General features: G+C 46.9%; 4 protein-coding genes across 4 annotated transcripts; 2 read left to right on the top strand and 2 right to left on the bottom strand.

Annotated features, from left to right (window-relative positions):
* Positions 1–879: 879 nt before the first annotated feature.
* On the top strand, positions 880–5,305 carry LOC1274269 (cullin-2). Its single transcript, XM_313365.6, has 12 exons — positions 880–997; positions 1,354–1,482; positions 1,703–1,960; positions 2,037–2,418; positions 2,502–2,587; positions 2,657–2,888; positions 2,963–3,282; positions 3,364–3,542; positions 3,613–3,989; positions 4,080–4,181; positions 4,248–4,361; positions 4,453–5,305. The coding sequence occupies exons 2-12, from the start codon at positions 1,364–1,366 to the stop codon at positions 4,582–4,584; spliced, it is 2,301 nt and encodes a 766-aa protein (XP_313365.5). The 5' UTR covers positions 880–997; positions 1,354–1,363; the 3' UTR covers positions 4,585–5,305.
* An 8-nt stretch (positions 5,306–5,313) lies between these two features.
* On the bottom strand, positions 5,314–9,767 carry LOC1274270 (putative fatty acyl-CoA reductase CG8306). Its single transcript, XM_313366.6, has 9 exons — positions 9,138–9,767; positions 7,663–7,743; positions 7,329–7,580; positions 7,086–7,231; positions 6,882–6,991; positions 6,629–6,821; positions 6,421–6,540; positions 5,956–6,333; positions 5,314–5,877 (listed from the first exon to the last, which is right to left on the bottom strand). The coding sequence occupies exons 1-9, from the start codon at positions 9,246–9,248 to the stop codon at positions 5,739–5,741; spliced, it is 1,530 nt and encodes a 509-aa protein (XP_313366.6). The 5' UTR covers positions 9,249–9,767; the 3' UTR covers positions 5,314–5,738.
* A 1,280-nt stretch (positions 9,768–11,047) lies between these two features.
* LOC1274271 (protocadherin Fat 2) lies at positions 11,048–16,782 on the top strand. Its single transcript, XM_061646024.1, has 7 exons — positions 11,048–11,280; positions 12,112–12,188; positions 12,338–12,633; positions 12,709–12,821; positions 12,883–14,453; positions 14,527–14,639; positions 16,411–16,782. Exons 2-7 carry the CDS (start codon positions 12,134–12,136, stop codon positions 16,462–16,464), a joined length of 2,202 nt encoding a protein of 733 aa, XP_061502008.1. The 5' UTR covers positions 11,048–11,280; positions 12,112–12,133; the 3' UTR covers positions 16,465–16,782.
* A 60-nt stretch (positions 16,783–16,842) lies between these two features.
* Positions 16,843–22,985, bottom strand: LOC1274272 (probable cytochrome P450 4aa1). The gene is made up of 8 exons (XM_313368.6): positions 22,746–22,985; positions 18,694–18,865; positions 18,415–18,612; positions 18,163–18,342; positions 18,036–18,102; positions 17,846–17,972; positions 17,644–17,790; positions 16,843–17,579 (listed from the first exon to the last, which is right to left on the bottom strand). Exons 1-8 carry the CDS (start codon positions 22,761–22,763, stop codon positions 16,992–16,994), a joined length of 1,497 nt encoding a protein of 498 aa, XP_313368.6. The 5' UTR covers positions 22,764–22,985; the 3' UTR covers positions 16,843–16,991.
* Positions 22,986–25,010: the final 2,025 nt, after the last annotated feature.

The following is a 25,010-nucleotide window of genomic DNA, read 5'->3' on the forward strand; positions in this document are numbered from 1 at the left end:
GTCGCTCTGGTTGGATTTGAAATTCAATTAAAAATTGATAAACAAACGGAAAATAACCATAAGAAGCAGCGTGCTGGGGAGCATCCATGCGTATGGTCAGTGTTGATGAGACTAGTTTACACTTATTTTGCGGTTAACGCATTAATTGGTGGAGTTGGTGCACCATTGGCCATGTTGATGGTGCCGCCCGACTTGACGGAAGGGTATGGCCGTGGGTGGTGGAGTGTACGCGTAGGAATGTCCTTGCAGTGGAGCATGTGATTGGTGGTACAATCTAATTGATTTCCGGTTTTTTGGTTTCTGTGTTGCGGGCGTGTGCATTGTTGCGCTTGCGGGGGAAGAAAAGTTTCAGGTTTCGTTCGTTGGAAAATTGTTTTTTGAGTTAAATGGCAGTTGAAAAGGGCAACCGAACGGTTGGGAGCTTATAGCGATTCGTATTGATTCATTTGCATAGATGGTTCATAAAAAAATGCGGTTGAATCGATAAGATATATTTCATGCAGATGTTTTATGGCTAATGTACCAGGATGCAATCGAATAATGTTTCTTACAAACAACAATCAACAAGTGGTGGATGGGAAAGAATTACGCAAAAATCAATTGCAACGATCGGTTTAGTGTTTATTAAGAAAAAGTGTTAAACCTTTTCTTAATATGGATCTGAGCAAATCGTAGTTGAACTATACAAATTATAAAACTGTAGGGAGCATTTTTATCCAAATGCGTGTTTTCCCATGATCTATATATAAAAAAAAACGAATTCACTACGAATTCAAAAACGTTTTCAAAAATTCCCACAGCAGCAACACAGGGCACAGTGTGCGACGCGAACAGCAGCTGCGCTTGCGTCAATTGCGCTGTCCGCTGTCAGTGCAAGCTGTCACACGAAATGACAACTGAAAATCAACCTGGCATCACTGACAGCTATTGTGTTATGAGAATTCTACGCAAGGAGCGACGGTGCAGATAGCTGAATTTCGTCGAAAGTCTCGAAGAAGTAAGTGGTTGCAGCGTTTTCTCCCCCGATCCGCTGAAATTCGCTCCCTCCCAACCTAAACCCTGAGCCGGGGGCAGTCCGTTTTGCCGATATTGTTCGCTGCCTACCAGTTCGTGCGTGGTGAAAAGCACGGCCCCGTTTTCTTCGGCAACAATTTTCACCCATCGACTGAGGGCAGCGATGAAAAGTGATGTTTATGTTTGGCCGATCGAAAAATTCGCTTACTCATGGGCAGTGGGCTAGCAGCGGTGGTAGCGAATGGGTTTGGGTGGGCGGTGGTCGCTGGTGCGTGCTTTAAATAGAATACACGATTTAGTTCTCTTTTCTGTTTCATGCTTGCCATTGCCGCCACTCAGCTCTACAGAGATGTCGCTCAAGCCGCGCAGAATAGCGTTCGACGAGGTCTGGAAGGAGCTGCGCGAAACGGTACAGCAGGTGATCACCCTGCAAGACATCAAGCGCGACGTTTGGAACAATCGATTTGTGTAAGCAAGCCACGCTGTTCTGCAAAGAGAATGTGCTTATCCCTCCCCGCGTAGCTGCAACAACAAAAACTAGGCCACGGCCGACTGTACCGTGGACCGGCAACTGCGACGACAAAAACGTTCGCCGAACGTCTTTGTGTGCCGTGTCTAGGGTGCTTGTTGCGGTTGTCACTATTCATACTAAAGCGGTGTTGTCTCTCCCGTTGGTTTCTTTCTTCAGCGATGTGTACGAGATATGTGTGGCCCATCCGGAACCGTTGGCTGATCGGTTGTATTTGGAGACGAAAACGTTCCTAGAGAATCACGTGCAAACGTTGCTGGAGGAGCGAGTGCTGATCGGGGACAGTCAAAATGCTTCCAACGAGCAATCGGCCGGCACTGGGTCGTCGTCTGCATCGCCATATCTGCTGCTGGAACGGTACTACGACGTGTGGATGGAGTACAGCAGTGGTTCGCAGTACTTAAATCATCTCTATCTGTAAGATAACCAGCACGGTACGCTTTACTAGCTCGTTCATGTATTAATGTGTCGCGGTTCCGCTCGACTTTTGCAGGTATCTCAATCAACAGCACATTAAAAAGCAAAAGCTGAACGAAGCGGAAGCCGTGTACGGTTGCAGCAACCATGGTGATAATCAGGAAAAGATGGAGATCGGTGAGCTGACGCTCGAGATCTGGAACCAGTACATGATACAGCGGCTGGGCAACGAGCTGGTCGACCAGATACTGAGCGGTATCAACGCGGAACGGGTGAACAATTCCAGCGGACAGCACAACAAGAGCACGGAGGTTATTCGGGGCGTGATACAGAGCTTCGTGGCGGTGCAGGAGGACCGACGCAAGGGATCGCTCAAGCTGTACCAGGAGCTGTTCGAGACGCGCATGCTGGAGGAAAGTGGCCAGAACTTCCGCATCGTCGCTAGTGAACTGTTGCAGGTGAGCTGATGGTTAGAGGGTCAACTAAAGAAAGGGGAAATGTTGGCACCACATGTAAAACAATACTTTTCGGGTTTTTTCAGGTGTGCAGCGTAAGTCAATATATGGAAAGAATAATCAAAAAGTTTGAGGAAGAAGAGAAGCTGGCTAAAATTTATCTACATGAAAGGTACGTCATAACATTCAAGTAAAAAAAAGCTAAACCATTTCATTAACCATTTTGGTTTTGTTTGGCCAGTTCCCTGCCGAAGTTGCGCAAGGTGTGCGAGGAGGAAATGGTGACCAAGCACATGAACTTCCTGTACTCCGAGTGCAAGGAGATGGTAGCGACTGAGAAGAGCACTGATCTGCGCAATCTGTACATCCTGCTCAAACCCGTTACGGACGGTTTGAAGCGACTGATCGAGGTGTTCCTGGAGCACATCAAGGAGCAGGGCAAGAAGACGATTTCGTGCATGAAAGGTGACTCGGTAAGTAGCGCATGCGGTAGCCGTTTTAATCCGTCGGATGCCATAACCAATTCCACCTCCTGCTGTTCGCAAAGGTACACATACAATTTGTGGAAAACATGCTGGACGTGCATCGAAAGTACGAAGAGCTGATCCACACGACGTTCAAGTCGGACCCGCTGTTTCTCGGTGCGCTCGATAAGGCTTGTGCGCGTATCATCAACGAGAAGCACAGCAATAATCAGGTATGCCGTAGCGCCGAGCTGGTCGCCAAATACTGTGATAGCTTGCTGAAGAAATCGAAAACGACTGAAGGCGAAATCGATCAAAAGCTGACGCGCAGCATCATCATCTTCAAGTACATCGAGGATAAAGACGTGTATCAGAAATTCTACAGCCGTATGCTAGCAAAGCGGTAAGAGAGAAAGAGATAGAGAGAGAGAGGGAAACCGTTGAACAAGATATAAGGTACATGACTTTTGTTCCTATTTTACAGATTAATTCACGAGCAGTCGCAAAGCATGGATGCGGAAGAATTGATGATTAACAAGCTGAAGCAGGCGTGTGGTTACGAGTTCACCAACAAGCTGCACCGCATGTTCACCGACATTTCGGTGTCGACGGATTTGAATGCAAAATTTAGCAAATATTTGAACGATAACAAACACGAGACTGGTAAGAAGCTGTGTCATTCTCTGTCCACGAACTAACGCAACAACTAACCTGTCCCATCTTGCCCGCAAAGGTATAAACTTTTCCGTCAAGGTGCTGCAGGCTGGTGCATGGCCACTGGGACCAACGCAGGTGGTCGCCTCCTTCGCCATACCGCAGGAGTTTGAAAAGTCCATCCGCCTGTTCGAGGAGTTTTACCATATCAACTTTAGCGGGCGCAAGCTAACCTGGCTGCACCATCTGTGCCACGGCGAGATGAAGCTGTCGTTCGAAAAGCGCAACTACATCGTCACGATGCAGACGTACCAGATGGCGATACTGCTGATGTTCGAAAACACGGACAAGTACACGTGCAAGGAGCTGCAGACGTCGCTGCAGCTGCAGCAGGAAATATTCCAACGGCACCTGCAGAGCCTGGTGGAGGCGAAAATTTTGCTGCTCAACGAAGAGGTAATAGAAGTGTTGTGGATGGCAGCAGTGAGCCCGCGCTCAACTTGCAACCCCTAACCAATTGTTTTGTTTTGCTCGCTTTACTCGCAGAAAATGAATGACGATACGGAGGTTAGCATTAACGTAAATTATAGCAACAAGCGTACTAAATTCAAAATCACCACCAATCTGCAGAAGGAAACGCCGCAGGAGGTAAGTGAAGATGGTTGGATCACTGGTTGTTTTTCTTGTCTCATCACGATTCTTGTCCGCAAACAGGTGGAGCACACGATGAATGCCGTCGATGAGGACCGAAAGATGTATCTACAGGCAGCGATCGTACGCATCATGAAGTCTCGAAAGGTGCTGCGGCACAACACCCTGATTCAGGAGGTCAGTAACTACGCCTGCTACCGACACGATTGAGTAAGCGGCATCGGATTGGGATAACAAAATGTACCATTTGCTCCACTTTGTCCTCTAGATTCTTTCCCAATCGAAAGTAAGTTTCGCACCAAACGTGTCCATGATCAAGAAGTGCATCGAGTCGCTCATCGACAAGCAGTACATCGAACGAACGCCCAACTCCGGCGATGAATACAGCTACGTGGCATAAGCTGTGTAACGTTCACGACTTCCTACAACCTCTCCACTCCCCCCCCCCCCCCTCCCCTCCATCCACTTAATGCGCACCACGGCGAGGGACCCCGACTATAGACTAGAGCTGCATGGAAATTGTACGGATTGTTAAACAATACTCTTGAGGAAGCAGTCAGCCGCCTCCCATATTGTTGTGTGTGAGCCCAGGGCAGCTGCTCACGAATTAGTTTTGATCGCGCAGCGATAGTAATCCATGTGCAAAATCTTGGAGCAAGTAATACAGTGAGGAATCTGAAAATTGAAAATTTAATTTAAAATTGAACAGTGTCTTCTCTTACTATGTGATGGAGAGAAAAACAAGGAAGAACCGCGGAACACCAACAATCAATCACTCGCGGGACCAGCTGTAGGTTTCATGAACATTGATTACGGCTTACGGCTGAGAAAAGTCGCTATACATCACCGCTGCTGAACGGAACAGCTAATTAATGGAACAGATTGGGTTTTTGTTGGCATGTGTGTGTGCGTGTGGGTAAATCGTAAGTTTTTTTTTTTGTCGTTTTTGGTTTATTCTCTTTGTGGTAAAAGAGAGGAGGAAAAAACGCGATCGCGGACGTGTTTTGTGTTTTCGGGCGATCTTGTTTTTTTGTGAATCATTCTTTTTTTTACTGTAAATATAATCTTTTGTACGTGTTCATGTTTTCTTTAAAGAAAAGCGACAAAGAAAAAAAAAGAAAGTGTTGCATTTTGTGTTTTTTTTAATTCCTTTTTTTTATTATCGGTATCATTTAGTTACCATTTATTCCGACAACCTAAACCACAAAACAAAACAAGAATTAGAAATGTACGCTTCTCCCTAGTAGCTTACACATTAGAAGAAATATTAGCCAAAGGAAAATCCTCCCGTTTCCGCGATCGGGAAGCTGCGGGATGATGTGGAGTCTTTGTTTTCCGGCACTCCTACACACAAGTACGCTATCTGACAAGTGAGTATGAGGTATGAGGGTGTGTGTGTGTGGCAAGAGACAGAGTAAAAGTGGAACGATTGTGCTCGGCAACGGGCAATGTAATAGTGAAATGCAATTTAATACGGCTGTTTCAACCCCCCCCCCCCCCCCCCTTTGACCGACGATCGGTCAAATGCACTGCAGAGCTGCCTCGAATGCAGTCTTAGAGCAGACTGAAGAGTAAATAGCTACCGATGGCATACACCCAGAACAAGCTGCTGGAGGAGCCGAACACGGTGGCGAGCAGCCATCCTAGCAGGGCGAAGATCAGCACCTGGAACACCAAATCTACCACGAACAGGCTATAGAAAAGAGAAGAAAGCGAAGGTGAACAACGGAACCGAATGGCGGCGAAGTCGTCCGTCACAGCAAATCCTTACACTTTGTCCTTTCGGCGGGCGGCATCGAGCGACTTGGGATGCTCGTTGTTGAGGTAGCGCCGAACGCCCTGCGTCAGCTGCACGAAATACTCCGGCCATTGCAGCTGGGCAACGTTGAAGTTAAACAGCTGCTTATCCTTCTCCGGCAGCGACTGGGCCAGCTGCTGGGTGGCCGGGTTGTGATACTTCCACTCGGTGAAGATGAACTTCTCCAGCCGGTTCAGCGATTCCCACACGTTCGAGTGGAGGCGCATCAGCATGGGCCGACCGCCGGTCACCCGCAGCAGCAGGTCCAGCACCAGTGCGGGCAATATGTGCACAAAGATCGAGGCCAGCTTGTACACCCATAGGCTCGAGACGAACTTCAACCGTGGGTACCTGCAGGCAGAGAGTCGTAGAAATTCTCAAATCATTTGGGGTCTCGTGGGTGTGTTCGAATAGCACGGGACAGTGTCCGGCACCTACCAGATGGCCGATTTCAGCGGGTACTTGTGCAGATGATCGTTCACATGATCAACGACCGAGTTCCACTTGAACGGGTTCGATGTGCTGGAGGTACAGTGGAACACTTTCACCTCGCGGAAGCTGTGGGGCGGAAGATTAAGATAAACACGGAGTCCATTGTTAGCTTGCCCAGGAACTGTTAGCGAACGCTCTCCGAAGAGCCACTCACCTGTTTGTGCCCATGTACCAACCAAGTACGAGCGTCTGGTTGACGACGGCATCGACCGGGATGTAGTCGTAGACGAGATCCACGCCGACGGGCAGACGGCGGATGACGCCCTTGGACGCACCCATGAGGAAACCTTGCGGCCCGTTCTTGGAGATTGTCCAGCCGGGGGTAGGCTCCTTCCAGGCACCGGTAACTGGAAAGCAAACCCCATTTTAAGCTACTCTTGTCTGCAAAATTCGAACAAACGACTTACTCATGCTCGGCCGAATAATGGCGCACGGGAACTGGGCCGCGTGTTTGTTAACCTCATGCTCCGCCAGCTGCTTGGTAAACGTGTAAGCGTTCGGGTGATCTTTCAGCAGTCTAAAGAAGCGAGAGAGAGAGAGAAATAAAAGGTAAGTAATGAGGGTCCCTGTGTGTGTGTTTGCGTGGTTTCCTTCAACTCAATATCACTTACTTGGGCAGCAGATCGTCGAGCGCCGCATCGCTCAGCGTGTCCACCAGATCGACCACCTTCTGGGCGGTTTCCGTGCAGGGGTACAGCTTCTCTTCCGCTTCCGTTAGGTACGAGTTAACGTACGCGCTCGATATGTGCACCATACTCTGGGGGAAAAAGGAGGGCACAAGACAAGACAAAAATTGCGCTTGCGTTAGACGAGCGTTTCTTCTCCCTCCACCATCCATCGTGCCGCGCGCATACCTTCAGATTGCGCATACGCGTGCACAGCTCCAGCACGCGCTTGGTGCCGAGCAGATTGATGTTGACCGTTGGCCGCAGCGTTGCCTGAAAGTCGAGCGTGGCGGCCGAGTGGATGACGACGTTGGTGTTTTCCACGACCGTGGCCTGGTCGGCCGGCGACAGGCCGAGAAAGTTTTCCCCCACATCGCCCGACACCGGTATCAGCTTCTTGAAGATGTCGTCCGACTGCGTTTGGAGCAGTTGCTCGAAAACCTTTTTTCGTTTTATTATTTTCGCGATAAAAAGTGAGAAATTAGCTTATGAGGGAAAGACATTTTGAGCCTTATAATCTTACCGGGTTCTTTGTAAGTTCCTTCAGTCGCTCCTCGATCACTTTGCCCTTTTTCGGGCGCATCAACAGATAGATGCCAGCAACCTTTAAGGGGATAGGGGAAAATAAATTAACCACAATAAACCACAATAAACCACAATCGGTAAGAGTGTTACGTTTTATACGCCGAGATAAATCGATCATTGCATTATTATATTGGTTTTAATAGCCCGCTCGGCGTTAAAATCAGCGGACTGTAAAAACGGTACATTATCAACAACCAAAACACCCGCCGTAAGGCCACAGCCTTACAAGAGCTCAACATATTTGAAAGTAACTTTCCTTGAGCAAAGCGTGTGGCCGAAGTGAGAGAAGGGTTTAATTGAGCTTGGGAAAGAAAAATAAACTACCACAGAAACACCCACCCTCCGCACTGGAATGGAAGGCAAAGAAGAGCACACACAAAACACAAACAACCGGACACTGGTGCTGTGCAGCACACAGCTACCATGAAATTATTATGATGCGCTAAATGCGTACTCGCGCGATTCCGGCTCAAGTGAAGCGATAAAATCATAGGCAAAAAGTAATGCACTGCGTAATGCAATGGCTTCGAGATGGAGGGTGATCATAGATGGTCTCTCCTCCACTCCCCAACGTTTCATACCGGCAATAATTCAAGGTCAGTACGGGAAGCAAGATGATGATGGAATGGACGGCACAAAGTACGCCAACATTACAACCTTCTCTGCCGCATTAGCCGCGAAGAATAAACACAACGGGCTAAAAGAAATCGCTCCTCGTGGTGGCAAGAAAACGGCGTGCAAACAGCAAACAAATGTCCGAAGCGTAAAGCAGACACCATCATCCCCCCCCCCTCATCTAAACCCCTTTTCGGGGGGTATTACGTCGGTCGGAAACTTCACCCTCATTGACGCATAAGATCCGCCGTGTCATGGCATTATTCATTAGAGCGAATGGATGGCTGGTCTTGCCTGATGACGTAGATAGCGCAAGCGAGCGACCGCGCGAGGAGGAAGTGGTCGCTCTTTGGTCGCCGTTGAAGAGATTAGATTCACCACCGACGGTGGCGTTTGAATATTTTACATGTATTGGAATTGGTTTGCGGTTTGCGCTGTGATCGTCCTCACTGCAGTTTGCTACGACGTAAGCGATCGTACAGCAGACAAAAACTTGACTTGTTGATACAAATTATCATTACAAAAAAAAGGAAGCAAATTTAGTTACATCCACACCCGAACTCTCTTCAGCAAACCAAGTGTGTGTTACGTGAGCGTCTTCGGGGCGCCCAATCTGATGTGATGATGATCGCGCAACGCGAGATTATTCAATTGCCAACGCACGCTCTCAATATGCATTGATACGCTGATCAACGATCTTTTCGATGGGGGGGAGGAGAAGGAGGATCGCGTACACGTTGAGCTCTTAATAAGAAATCCCTTTTTTCTGTGTACGTTGTAAGACTGATCGTTACTTACCTCTGGTGCAGAGCGCAGGATCTTCTCGATGATTGCAACACCGAGAAAGCCCGTACCGCCAGTTAGGAAGATGTACTTGTTTTTGTAAAAGTTTTGCACCTCGCTAGCCATCGTGCACACGGGGGTTGATAATATTTGGTATTATACACTCCAAAATATACTTTAACTACACCGAAGCGCCGAGTGTTTTGCCCGACCAAACCACCTAAAGCACTGAGATGGAAATTAATGTAAACTATATATTTTCTAGCGCTCTGCACAAAAACTGCTTTTGCTGCTGCTGCTGCACACACGCGTGCTACTGAGCGGCGACCAAACACGGACTGACGATGATCTAAGATTCGGTGCGCGCTGTTGCTGGCGGACACGCGGACGCGATCTCTGCGTATGCACACAGCCAACAACACTACACTGAACACACACACACACACCCATACAACCACACGATCGATCTTGGCTGATGCGCCCGCTTGCTGTATGGGGAGAGGGTGCGTTTCGTGCGCTCCCTACCGGTGGGGCTGGTTTTGTTGTTGTGGTCCGGGCCCCGTCCGTCTATCCCGCTGTGGGACTGCATGTACGCACCCGACACGAGCCTAACCTGTGACGACCGGGTCGGGCACCGTTTTATGTAATGGTGAAAGTTAGAGCCTAACGGAACGAAGCAAACGAGCGAGCGAGCGAACGAACGATTTCTATGACCACTAAAGCGACGAACCCTCAGCCACCGTTTGGGACTGGGCGACTGGGGAAATGGAAAATAAATGCTTTTCGAGGGCAAACCGCCCGAAAACCAGAAGGGCCCGGGCAAGAAAGACGACACAAAAGCAACGCGCGAAGAAAAACACGTCACTTGAACGGCATAAGTAGGTTTCGGCAATCCGAAGATTAGAAGAGGTGGCAGGCAGCACCGTTTGAGCGGCGTGCGTTTCTCGCTTTCCTTTACACACGCGGGACTAGCGTTTGTGTGTGTGTTGTTTTTTTCTAATTCCAACCTGAATTAAACATTACGCTTTTCGGGTAGATTAGGCGGTGGAAATTGGTTTATTCATCGGAAACACTACAGCAACCTTTAGAGCGTGCGATTAAATAAAAAAGCTATAGCACTTCACACACACAAACACACCCTTTTTGGGCGATCGCGCAACGTTTCGACACGTTTCGGGATTTGCCGATGAAAACTGCACGAAACACGATCGGGTGGAGAGCAGCAAATGCAACAGCAACCGCTTCCGTCAACAAAGCCGTTCGAGTGGGCGTTTCCCGGGGTGAATAGGGATTGCAGGAGTGGGGGGATGCTGAGGGATGAGTACGATCGTTTATGTGTTTTGTTTTTGCTAATCCAATCACGAGTAAGCAATGCAAAATAATGTTTGTTTGCTCCAGTTTTCAATTTTTATCTAGAATATTAATTACATCAAATAAATTCAATTGTATAACATAATTGTGCTAATTGTTGTGAAAGATGCTACATAAATTGCAAAGTTTTTAAATTTACACAAAACGACAAAAGAAAAAGTTACACCTTGGGAAGCATCTGTACACCTTGGGCAGATTGACGCAGCGTTTGACGTAAAATCGATATGTTGCTGTACCTTTCGTTAAGAAATAGGGGTTGTTTTGACGTTAAGTTTCGTTAAGCGCAAAGAGCCCTTGCACAATGCCCCGATTACACCTTGCACGATGGTTAAGGTGTTATTTTTATTTTTAATTAATATGTTTTTATTTATACTGTGCTGGTTTGGGTCGTAGAAAAATACAGATACATTTAAAAAAAAACATGCTTAAAACACTTTAAAAATCTAAAACATGAAGTAAACAATGCCAACAAGGAATACCATACAAAAAACACACAGCAAAAGTTTTGCGCTAAATGGAAGACACACTTAACGAAAAAACACTTTCTAAAACAAAACGTCTTCAGTGCAGCACAAACCAGCCCACACACACACTCTGCTACTTCCCGAACCGCACGCAGCATAAATATATTTTTTTCTCTCACTTTCGATCAACAAAACATTTCAATTAGTGCAGCTATGCGCCTGTTCTGTGCGCCAGACGGGCTGGATTTGCATCAAGAACCGCTGTAGAATTGAATGGCCAACGCAGCGAGACGCAGTGTTTCCAATTTTCTAATAAAAAAAAGGTAAGCCAAGATGAGTTCGGTTGGCGGTGATGGTGATGGCGCATGTCGCTGCTGTTGCCGTGTTTGCACAAGACGTAAAACTGTAAATAAACGAAGCGGAAAGACACCAATCCAGCGCGTAGCGGGAGCGTTATTAGAGGCCTACCCTTATTTTTGCGTATTATGCAGACAAAAAAAAGTCCGTCCATTGGTGTGTTTTGTAATGTTGTGTTTCAATTTTTGGTTGGGTTAAGTGATGGTGCATAAGGTTTGGAGGGCTTTTTTTGATGTCGTGCAAAGTGAGCAAAGTGCGTGGGGAAGGTTATGAGAAACACGCATTTCCGCGCTCCCTTCTCGAACAACAGCAATGGTGAAGGACGTTCAAAAGATTAAAGTTTTGCCTAAAGTGAAGAAGGAAATAGCAGATAAACCTAACTGTATTGAATAGAATCCATACGGCAGTGTTGTATAGTTGTTGGAGGCACCAATTTCCCTTACTAAAACGCCATTCCCTGCCCTTTAGCGTAAGATACTCATGGTTGAATGAACAGGGTGACTTAAATGCGAAACAAGCGACGAACCTCGCTGCAGTGTACGGTGTTAAACTAAGAGTGTTAAATAGCGAATTTATCATTTTATTTGCAATCTCTAATATAGAAATACACTTCAATATTGTTTTAAATACACCACAAAATATACAGCACCACATCAAAATTTGTATTATATATTGTTTTCGCGTGTATATATCTACACCTGTTGAACGGAATATCACACATTTTGTCTATTGCAACCATTTTATAGTAAATATGCTCACAACATACAATGCAAACAACCACTTTCCATTGATTTCAGATAGTTCCGCAATCGAAGAAACATGGTGCTAAAGTGTACACTATCAGTATTGTTTTGTAGTTTAATGTTAACGGTTGGTAAGTACCTCAAGAGCAGTTTTGCTTAAATAAAGACAAAAGCACGTATTGGAAAGAAATCATTCAATGGCACATCATTCCACTCATCATTTATACAAACGCACTCACCCAACCTAATAACACACAATTTATTCACGCCGAAAAACAAGGAACGATCCACGCTCAGCTGCTGGACAATCGGTGCTATCTGGACGGTGGCGGATCGGCCGTAAACTTTTTCGCGAACGAGGACATCACGGTTGGGGCGGTGGTCGGCAGTCTGCGCGTGCTGGGCGACCCGGGCAAGGACATTGTGCTGACGCTGCGTGAAAAGGACTCGCCCGTGTACATTGCGCCCGGTACGAAGGATCTGATCGTGGCGAAACCGCTCGACAAGGAGGGTCTGATCGGACCGTCGGCCGTCTTTGTGAACGTGATTTGTGAGCGCAAGTTTTCCGACGAAGCGGTAAGCGGGTGTGATGTGCAGGGTTGGGTTCCTTTTTTGTATAGCTGTCCTTTTCTTTTTGTCCGTCCACAACAGGGTATTATCATACCAGTCAACATACGGGTGACGGACGTGAACGATAATGCACCGATGTGGATCGGTGCCCCGTACAAGCTAAATCTTTCGGAAGTGACCGTGATTGGAACGAGGTACGCTTTGCTGCTGTCTTGTGCTGTCTGTGAGCGCTTTCTCAAACATTTCCTTTCGCAGAATTCTCCAAGGCATTAGAGCGCACGATCTTGACCAGCCGGGACCATACTCGACCGTGGAGTACCAGACACTCCCTGGGCCGTACTCCGACTTTGTCGCCTTCGTAACACCGCTAGAAGGTACGCTGGTGCTGAAGAAATACATCGACTACGAAACGGTGCAAAACTTTACGGTCAAAATACGCGCCCAAGATCAGGGCAAACCGCCCAAGTACTCCGACACCTACGTCACGATCCGTGTGCTCGATTCGGACGACCAGAATCCCAAGTTTGATCGCGACGTTTACTACGGCCAGCTGCTCGCCGGGCCCGGGGACGTCAGCATCACACCGGAAACGATCCGTGCCGAGGATCAGGACCGGGGCATCCGGGCCGACATACGCTACTCGATCGTGTCCTCGAACGGTTCGGAAGATGAGCTGAACTTTGAGATACACCCAACCACAGGCACGATACGGCAGAGGCGTGCCCTGCCGCCCGCCCAGGCCCACCACTCGCGCACGATCGTCGTCAAGGCGACGCAGGTGGACAACCCGGACCGTTACGCACTGACCACCGTCATACTGGCGCCACCGAAGGGCAGTGAAACGTCACCAAGCGCCATGAGCGTGCAGCCACCGGTCGGTGGGGCGGAATTCGTTCGCGGCACGTTCTACGTAACGGTGCGGGAAGATGCTGCGCCCGGCACGAAGGTGTCCCAGCTGGTCCCGGGTGGCGGTGGCCGGGCCGACGAACCGGTCCGCTTCCGTATCGTGGGATCGCCGCTCGCCCAGGAACAGTTTCGTGTCGGTCCGGGTGGTGAGCTAATGCTTGCCAGGTCGCTCAACTATCGCCGCACCTCGCAGTACACGTTTGCGATCGAATCGAGCTTGCCGGGGGGCGAACGCAACACCAGCACCACGGTCGTGGTGGACGTGCTGCCCGCCAACATGTGGGAGCCACGGTTCCGCAAGCCGTTCTACTCGTTCGCGATCGACAATCCGCTGCACGCCCAGCAGCTGCCGATGCTGGTCGGTCGCATCGAGGCGGCCGACGGCGACCGGACGGACGAGCTGTCGTTCGTGCTGAAGGGCAACTACAGCAACCTGTTCCGGGTCGACCCGTACGGCAACCTGTGGCTGGTGTCGAACCGTACCGATCTGCCGCTAGCGATGCGGCTGCTCGCCACCGTCACTGACTCGGGCACGCCCCAGAAGTCGGCCACCGTACCGGTGGTGGTGAAGCTGAAGCCCGAGACGGCTTCCCTCACCTCCAACCTGCTCGTGGTGAACATTGTCGTGGCGTGCGTGCTGGGCGTGCTGCTGCTCGGTGGCTTGGTGCGGTGCGTTTATCGGCGCCGCAAGCGAAAGGTCTCGTCGGCCGACCAGATCGGGGGCCATGGTGCGGGCGGCCACGGTGCGATACCACCGCTCAAGCATGGCGTTGATTCTAGCCGCTTTCTGCTGCAACGGCCCGACCAGCGGATGCTGGAACGGCCGGGCATGCATGCGGGCGGGCGTCTCGCGGCGGACTGTGCCGCTTCCTCCACGCTGGGAAGCGATAATCAGGACTTTTTGGAGCACGAGGGAGCAGGTAAGGAAGGAGGAGGAGGAGGAGCAGGTGGTTTTATCGGGAAGTTTAGTGCAGTAGGAACGATTCGTTACAGAAAACCCAAGACGATCGCAAATACACAACACCCGAGCGCTCGACCGGGAGGAACTGGCCGGGCAGAATCTAAACCACCTACTGCTGCAATGGCAGGAAAAGTACGACGAGAAGGTATGTAAAAATGGCTATTATTATCATTTTGATTTGACTCAAGAGATCTACAGCGACAGAACTAGAAAATGAGCTCCATATACTCTAAAAGTTTGTTGAAATGAATTTCATATTTGGCATTTGCGGAGAAATTCACCCAACTCAGCATTGACATAAGCCTGAATGTATGCAATATCATGTTAGCGCTTATTAATCGGCAATCATAGTAGCAGACGATAAACGTAGAGTTGAAAAAAGGTTAAAAGTCAGATATTAGTAGACTCCAAAATATCGGGCCTGTTTTTCCATACAGTGGTGGCCACCTAAAGTCGGACACCCAGTGGCGGATTTAACGGTGCGCGGACTGAGCGGCCGCGGGGGGCCCCGTCAATGTAGGGGCCCCGTGTATGGTAATTCCAGCATATAGAAGAGTGTGTACAGTAGTCTCAGCGAGATCTTCTGTGCTAGATAGGGGCCCCATGGATGAAGGGACTCATAAACTATAGGGACCCAGTACAGGGATTCTGAGGACCCCCCCCCCCCCCCGCCAGCAAACCATTAAAGTGTGTTTGATTCAAAATTTTATGCAGCAATATGCACCCCCCCCCCCCCCCCCGCTCGACACCAACCGTGGGGCCTCCACTGCTTAGGGCCCCCAACACCTTAAATCCGCCACTGCGGACACCTCATATTTTCAACTTTTATCTGACTTTACGGCACCATGAACAGTACTCTACACTACTTATAGGAAAACTTTCTTTACACGTCTTTGAAGACACTCTTTAGCTATGCACATGCAAAAATTAGACCGATATCTTTTAAAATCTCTGTACATCATTCATAAATGTTATAAAATGTATGAAATTTGTAGGGTACACTGAAAGTCGGACAGTCTTCATTTCACAGCTAAATGACCGCGTAGCATGCCAAAATTGACCAAAATGATTCATACTTCATTTGATATCACTTATTAAAGGTCTATCGACTAGTTTGTGTGGTCAGCTGCGTATTACATAACCTAAGCCAAGCCAATTCTAAATCAAAAATTAGATTTTAAGAATTCCTTGACTGTTTGCCTTAAACTTTGAACAAAATTTCACTTCCTTAATAGCGTAAAGCCTATCGTTATAAATTTGTTATAACCGATAGCTCTGACGCGGTCTTCTAACATTCTGTTTTGTTGTCTTATCCATTGATTATATTCACGAAGTCTTATGCTCGATGTCTCACATATGAATCATTATTGTTTGTGTTGTGGGCAGCCGTGCCGACTCCTGGACTTGCCGTGGCAGTTGCGCTGGGGCAGTTGCGTCGGGCCCCGACGGCATTTCAAGTTTACTGTAATCTCCCAACAGCAAATTAAGTGCCGCTACCAACCCCCCCCCCCCCCCCCCCCCAACAACATTTACCATTTACAGAGGGCCTCAACTCGTCTTTCCGCCTAGGGCCCCCGATACCCTTGATCCGCCACTGTGTGGTCTAATAATCTTTTGAAGCCTATTGATCAATTGATCTGAGTAATTAAACCAAAAGTAAAAAACGCAACTTTGTACTGCAGTTTGCATACCTTAAGATACCAAATCTAAATGTATTGCTTATAGAGAATTGCATGGACCTTAAACACATACAGTGGCGGTCACCTAAAGTCGGACACCTCATATTTTCACTTCATCTTCATGAGGTGTTATCATCTCACCTCATTTTCACCTCATACAACTAAACGTACTTTATTTATTTTAAGTTAACTTATTATCTCGATGTATCTCATGGTTTGTTTCACGCTCATTTTCAGAACAACGGCACGGAGGATATGTCGATCGATGACAAGCTGATCGTGTACTTCTAAGCCCCAAAACAAAGAGACCAAAGTTTCGCCAGCACCAAACTCAACGATTCTAACAACTGAAACATTAGACTGAAAGCTGTGCTTTTGAAATCACGCTACCTATTTGTAGCAACCTTGTACTCGAACGCACCCGTTTTTGAACGAAGTCTTGAAGATTTGCCTTGCCAACATCTGGTTGTTTGTCCGCGTTTTTGCGCGGCACTTTTCGTCTTTATTTATTTTACTCTTATAGCGATCGCGCGGTGATCGTGCACCCAGTTCTGCTCCACTCTAGGGCAATAAAGCAAACCGTACGTAGCTAGTGGTACTTTGTACAAATAGCGTTCGTTTATTTTCTTATAACTTTTCTACACCTAATCAAGGAAAGAAGACCGTGCATACGTGTTCATAAAATTGAAATCATAATTTATTGCTTCCCCGACCGGCTTATCAAGTTATCGCTTATTTTAGTTCCTTCCATTCGCACATTTCCCACTGGTCCCGCGCTGCTCACACCCACACTGGTCAACCCCATCCCACGCTACGGACTACGAAACGACTTTCCGCGGCGTCATCTTTACCCAAAGACCACCGCGCGCTCGCAACGTCATGCGGAAGATGGGCTGCACCTCCTCCTTGCCCGGTGCCGGCGACAGGTGAAAGTTCTGCAACACTCGCGCAATGACCGTCTTCATCTCGATGTACGCAAACTTGTAGCCGATGCAGTTGCGCGGTCCCGCACTGAACGGTAGGAAGGCGTACGGGTTCTGATGCGGTGCCCCATCACCGAAGCGCTCCGGATCGAACCGCTCCGGGTCGGGATAGATGTGCTCGAGGCGGTGCGTTGCGTACGGCAGGATCATAATCTCCGTCCCGGTCGGCAGGTTGTACTTGCCGACTCGTACATCTTCCCCGATCTTTCTTGCCATCAGCGGGACGCTGGGGTACAGTCGAAGGCTTTCCTTGATGCACGCTTCCAGATGGCGCAGCTCGCGGATTCCCTCTGCCGACGGTGGCTTGGAGCAGTCCGTACCGATGTGCCGTTCGATCTCCTCATAGCACTTGGCCTGCTGGTCCTGGTGGCGGGCCAGAAGGAACAGTGTGAAGGCAACGGCAGCACCTACTGAATCTTGACCCTGAAAGAAGACAGCAGTTAGTTTCACAGGAGTTTAAGTTATATTTCAAAGCGTAAACACTCACTGCCAACATGAACGTGCAGGCCTCATCGATGATATCGTCCTCCGTAAAGTCGGGGTTTTCGTTCGAGATCTCGATCATAAAGTCCAGCAGACAGCGTCGATCGGACGGAGAAAGTGTCTTCAGAATTTCACGTCGACGACGAATCATCTACAAGGAACCAAAGTTAACGAATGAAGCTTACGGAAGGTCACACCATCCTTACCTTCCTGGAGAAGTCATCGAGCTGTTTCTTCTGGTTGAGTTCCGCAGTTGCCGCATCGGTAAGTTTGTAGATCGAGTTAAACAACAGCCACGGATGGGTGATACGGTACGGTGCAACCACTTTGCCTCTGTGGGATGTGTATTCGAGGGTGAGACATATTTGTGGCTTTCAAAAACTTGCTTATACTCACTGTCTAAAGGGAGACTGTTCCATCTCTTTCTTATCGACCGATTTCACCGGCACTCCCAGAACAGCCTCTAGAAAAGGCAAAGTTAGGTGTTAGAAGCCATATTGACGAGAAATACACAATCTATTACCATTCAGAATGTCCAGCACACAATTGTTCACGTACTCGGTAACGTTTAGTACCGTTTCCTCCTTCGGCAGCTTGTCGATCAGAAACGATGCACTGTCCGTGAACGTGTCGATAAACTTCTCCAGTATTGCAATGTTAAACGATGGCTGTATCAGCTTCCGATGCGAGCTCCATTTGTGTCCTGAAACACGAAATGCATCGTGATCCATAGTGATCTAGCAGCAAAAACGATATAGCAACACAGTACACCTACCACTGCTGGTGATCAGTCCACGGCCCAGGAAGTTGTGCAGCAGCTTGTAAAACATGGATTTGTTGGTGTGCTTCTTCGAGGACAGGATCACCTTCAGATCGTTCGGATCGAACACGACAAACATTGGGAAGACAAATATCCAAACGCGCGCCAACGGGCCATAGTTTTTGTACGCTTGGGCCATCTCACGTGTAATAACTGGAAATCAAAAAGAAATGCGCAGGGTGAGTATAGTACTACACCTCGAAAGCTGATCGCTTAATTCCTCTAAAGCCTTACGATCCTTTCGGGCGATGTCCAAGCAGTTGCCAATGATGGGATAGGACTTCGGTCCAGGTAAACGAAACGCGAGCGCACATATCTTCAGATAGTCCGAGAAGATGTACAGCAGGACACATACTAGGATCAGCGTCAGGTAGGTGTACAACTCCACCGCGGAGGATTTTTCAAGCTGGAAGATAAACGGGAAAAGAAGGAGTCATTCAACTGAGCAAACTTGAAGCATTCGCTTGGATGATCGCGGTCCCCATTCCCGGAACTGATGATTACATTTAATTGATCGTCTATAGAAACAAGTAATTTACATGTCTGATTGGTGAGGGACGGGAGTCCACGCGGGATGGGAAACGCAAACAGCTACTGTTTGTGTGAGTTTTTGTTTGTTTACAAACTGATTGCGGCCGCTACACACGAAAACACTGTCAAAAGATAGTCGTTGCGGGATATAATTTTAGAAGTTTTCGCTGCCTGCTTGATCATGCCAAATTGCACTTCCAAATGGACGCATCACAAACGGATATTTGAGACGGGATCGTCCCACCCTAATGATCACACTCGATCGTGTTTACCAATTGCATCTGTCGACACGATGGCATTTTTTAACACATTGCATTACCCTCATAGTCGCCATTGGGCGGCCATTCGATTTAAAAAATGATGGCAAACAATTGATCTCTTCAGGGCAGTACTTGAACGGCCAAACGATGTGTGTGTGCGCAATTTACCTTCATGAAGAGAAGCATGGACATTGCACAACTCCTGCTCATAACGCGAAAGATCATCGATCATGTCGTTTTGGTGTGTTATAAGTCCGCCGTCAGCTTTTCTCCACGCCTGCCCTGATTGAGCGTACCAGAGACGCGATTGCGCTGTTTTAATAATTCTCGCAAGTGCGCGTCCACCATTGAAAGGAAACCATGCTGGGTGGCAGCATCTTTTGGACCGGTCGATCAGGTGAAGTGTAATTCAATGAGGTTTTCGGTTGGTCGGGGATCATTAGAGGGAGAGAATTGCCGAATTTCGTTACCTTGAAATCAGGCGGAGAGGTGAAGTACGTCGGCTTTGGTCGATGAACTGTTGCGTACCACTGCTTGGCACCGATGTTCGAGTATGTGAGTACAGCTCGTTTTTGGGGAGGGTTTGGTTATGATCAAGGTTAAAGTTTTCCAACCATGTTTGTTTTTTGTTTGAAATCCAGCACATGTATTTTTTCTATATCTCATGCTTTCTTGTTTAATAAAATCACATTTTATGTTGTTTGGCTGCCACCGTTACAGCACCTATTAACAGTCGGGCGCGCGCAAAAAAAAGGTTTATGTACAACAAATGGAAACCCTCAAAGTACGCTCGGACTCATCCTCGACCAAACTCTGGCGTCATTCGTATCGAAAAAGCCTGTTACTGCTCCCGTCAAGTGGCTTCCCTGTCGATGGCAATTGAGCCAAAGCACGTCAACCCAGCTCTAACCTACAAACGGTAATGCACGATGGCCGGATGTAACGCGAGGTACGACCAACTGCCACCCCCTGGTACGTACAGCATCCCTCCCTCTTTGCGCACGATGAGTGTTCAATATTTGCTATCGTATGCAAGTGTGCACGCTTCACCCTCAAGCCCGCCAGCAAACGCAAAAGACTTTAAGAATGGAAAGAAGTGGTGCAAAAAACACCACCAAAACCACAACGAAACCATCGATTCCACAAGGGGTGCTAACTGATTGACACAATTGACGGTACGATAGGAGCAAAAAAAAAAAAAATAAGACGAGCAATGATAATCCAGTATTTGTGGTACACACGATGGGTAAACCGATGGAGGATAATTGCTATTTATTGATCGAAACGAAAAGTGGCGCGTTGTGTGTGTATGTTTTGGCACGTAAGTAGGCAAGTAGCGAAATCATGGCGTTTATGTAGCTTTTTGTTGTTGTGGCTGTTGTGGGATGTTGAGGATGAAGGTTTTTTGTTTATGTTTCGCTCGAGAACAAAATCGCAACGAAGGGGCTAATGTGTCGTAAATAGACGTTTCAATCGGCAGTGTGCGCGTGGAAATGGGTCGAATCGATTGGTTCGATTACATTATATTAAGAAATCGTGTAATACGCATTGACTGCCTTCCAGTAGATTGTGTAAATATGTACCGAAATGGGTAATTTAACGGAAATATGGAGGGTTTTGTCCTTAAACAAAATGTCCTAGGTGAAAGGTGAAAGAAAGAGTGCGATCAAACGGGCGATCACTTATCTATTAACAAATTAGTGTATTCAATCAAGTTACACATTATAGAAGATAGATACTCATTTCAATTTATCCTTTAACTATCCTTTACATTTGTATCGCATTTTTAAAAGTTTATTTCCAACTCTACAATGTTAGCTTCATTTCCGAACCAGAAAATCTCTTTCCGAAAATTGTTGATTGATATTGGCGCAAAGAACTAATCAACCACTTTCTCAAACTCGATCGAATTCGGGAACGATCGTAGCGATTGTCAAAATGACATGAAATGGTGGTTTCCTTGGATGTTTTTTTGAACATTTTGCCATATTGTACGCATAACTGAGTTGGATACTCCTACAATAAATTAATGCAACCTTGTATGAGCGTTGTTGTATCTAGGCAACTGCAACTATTGTTCCTCTTCGATTGAGTTTGGGAAAGTGGCTGAATAACAATATTAATGAAGTATTAATAATAATAATGTATGCTGTAGGTTATAAACGTTTGCTTATGGTACTGAACTGGCTTGAAACTGGCACGGATTTTTCTGTTTTCCATATATTTTTGTATTTTTCATCTTCAAATGGACAATTTAGTATCAAACTATTCAAAATATGTTGGGAAAAATACTATAAATCTTGAGACATAATCAAGCTTATTTGGAAAACAGCATCAATACATCGTGCGACAAATTCATAAAACTTGCAAAAACACTCAAAGATCTTTACGAAAGCGTAAAAAACTATACAAGTCATAAAAAGTTGTCTAGAATATGGATTTTTAAAATGATGAACTATATTATCATCTTCTTTTTGTTCTTTTTTAGGACAGCACCCGTTTTTAGTTTGCTTATTTCTTTTAGATGAGATAGATTATCTGTATCTTATTTATTTCCACATCAGGATAATTAATCCTAAGTAAAAGAATATGTTTTGGATGGAAAACGAAGCGTCTAGCATTAGATCACCGTAAATACCTGGCAAGTACCTGTTTTTTTCACATCGAAAAATATATTATTCATGTAAATTTGTTGAAAGACAAGATTCTAAATCCTTCTCTAGGTTTCCTACCGTTTTAGTACACTAGGTACATGTTACATGAGATGTGTCTTATAAATTGAGATCTCTATGGTTTAAAATCACCGATAATAATATTAGTTGAAATTTAAGGGCAGTTTGGTGGTCTGTATACGCATGGTATTCACATCAGTTCGTGTAAAGGCGAACGTGAGTCGATTTTTCCCTAACCAAATTTGATATATTAGAAGAAGTGGACAAAACTTATGATAAGAATTGACCAGAATCTTTGAAATCTTCTTCTATTCCCCGAATATCCGAAGTCGGCCAAGGCTCGCCTAAGCCTAAGGTATCTTTGACTCTTTTGCGTATCCTAAGTTCAATATCGTTTAGATATTCTATAGAACTGAAGTGTAATTTCTATAGCTATCTATTTCACATCTAAAACACATTCACACTTTTGTTATTTCTTCGTATCAAACTTAGGACGTACAAACACTATCTATTCATTATTTTCAAGAACGAACGTCTTTGCTTTGCAATATCATTTCGCTATCACTTTCCAGCCGCTTCAATCATCTCACAAATACCGTAAAGTCACACACCGCTTAAACCGTGGCGCAACACATATCACAAACTACTTAGCCACTCTACATGCCTACCGGTACGCTGATAGCATTCTAAATCAAATCACCCGCCTCACTGGGTGGTACACGGCAGGATGGGGGCAATTTTTCGCACACCGAACTTTGTCACCCCGCAAATGCAAAGGCTGGCGCTGATCGTGCGTGATCTCGCAGCCTAAATGTCCACTTACCGCTTGAAAGAATGTCATACTGGTCTAGCGTACTGCGCGACCGACGCGTTCTACCGAAGCAGCCCAACAATCACGTCCTACTCCGATCCGACTGGTACGGGGATCCGCTAACTACTACCGGGTTGGCGAGTTCCGACTGCTCCCGGACTGCACCGGAAGGTTTTGCACAAGTGTGGCGAGAATTTTTACGGATGCCTGCGCACAGTGCCGGTTACGTGCCGCAATTATCACCTAGACGCGGTTGCTTCACGTACTTATATAAAGTTTGCCGTGCCTTGGGACGTACCATCCCGGTTTGTACCATGTTGTACAATTGTGCCGATGTGCCAACAAGTGGCGTGGTGGGGATATATCGCAGCATCAAGACATCTGCCCCGGTGAAGCCTTCGGACGTCGTTCTCCATAGAACGGTGATCGAGTGGACGATGGAGCTTCAACGTTTTGCGTTGGTATTGACATCGATAGAGCGCGAGCGGCAGTCATCGATATAGGAGTTTGGTTGTAAAAAATCAAACACACACACACACACATACACTCTCCTTCGGTACACCAAGATCCTCCAACAGAATCTTCACACAATTAGCGAAACCGCGCGTTTGTAGTGAAGAAGCTGCCCGAACGCCTTCAAGTGGGGGAAGCATGCGGAAAAGGATGCGAATGAAACACACGCAAAAAAAAGAAACACATACAAACTACAACAAAAGCCGAAATGAGTAGAGAAAAAAAAATAGAATCCATGTAAAAAACACCCCCCTCCCATTGAGCAATAATTTTGTTTATTTACTTATTTACTCCTTCAATGCGCGGAACGGCCCACCGGTGGCGTTGGTTCATTCTGAGATTTGTGCCGCGGTAACTGAGCACGTAGCGTCTAAAAACGCGCAAAACCCTCCACAATGGTCACTTTGTACCCTCAACGGCAATCAACTCCGCACTTCGTCCACGTGTTGCTCTAAACATACAGACAGTTGCTTCCACGGGGGTACACGCGTACGCACGCCAAGCGACGGGATGTAATCGAATTTTCGTATGTTGTTGTTTGCTACACTTAGCGCTACCAACAGTTGTTGAGTTTGCCTCCGGGGAAGGGGATGTGCTAGCAGGCGCTCAGGAGCGGTAGTCAAGAACTTGCCTGATGAAGCACAGGGCTGATGACCTGCCGTGTCCTTTTTTGAAGTTGTTCGGCATGGGCAAACAAGTGGACGATCGTTTCCGAAAAAAACAGTCTCCTCTCAAGTTTGCTCTTTCAATTGGGAGCTACAAAGCTGAGAATTGTTGCACAGTGAGATACGTTTTTTGCTCACCCATGTCCAACATAATCACCACCCGCAAACCTCCGAAAACAAACATAAACAGAGCAAAACGGGACTTTTCCCTTGTGTTGCGTTGTGAGTTTATTAGCGAATGAACTCATCCCCAAAACAGCGTGTGACAGAGCGCCGATCGGATGTGTGGTGTGCGATCATGTACAGATCGGTATTAATTTCCATCCCAAACATAGCAACGTGGTTGCTAAGAAACGTAGCAGCTTTGTTGTAGTTTTGCTGCTGTGAGAAAATAGGGCAAACTGGGTACGTGATCACGCTCCGTCCGTATCATAACCAATCAACAATATAACAAGTCTTCTATGGATCAATTTCACGTGTGCAAACCTTCTTTCGATTAGACTTCCAAACATCGTTCTTTTTCAAAGTATTTAGACCAACCAGTTAATTGTTCTAAAAGTTCTGAACCAGAGCAGCATCACATCCTTTGTACCTTGTCAACTGCATTCGATCTCTCATTCTCGTGCTAATCTCTATGGGGAATTGTCCACAAAACAGCCTGTCTAATTGATCAATCTTTCATCAGTTTAACGGGCAAATTTCAACACATGTAGACGAACGGAAGAATTACAGAAAAATAGTTAGGTGAACGCAGTTCGTGCATTCACTTAAAAGCACTAAACAAACTCATCCCTTCTCATTCATTCTTCTCATCTCGACCTCCGATGCTTTTGCACAATTTGTGTAACATTGAAATGGAATTGCTCGATGCAGTGCAATGCCGGAAAATCTAATCAAGGTTACGATCGGGCCATCGATTCACAAGGACGCAAACGGTAAGATCGCCAATCGATCGGTATCTTATGTAATTTTAGCAGATAATCTATCTGCCGAGCAATTTACGTACTGCATGATTAGCTCATTTGCGGTTTGCATTACCTCATCACCTTGAGCAATCAAATTTTTGGAAATTAATGTATGGAATTTGATTACTGATTGT

The sequence above is a fragment of the Anopheles gambiae genome, chromosome 2 (genome assembly GCF_943734735.2).
Source record: "Anopheles gambiae chromosome 2, idAnoGambNW_F1_1, whole genome shotgun sequence".
Classification (NCBI taxonomy): domain Eukaryota; kingdom Metazoa; phylum Arthropoda; class Insecta; order Diptera; family Culicidae; genus Anopheles; species Anopheles gambiae.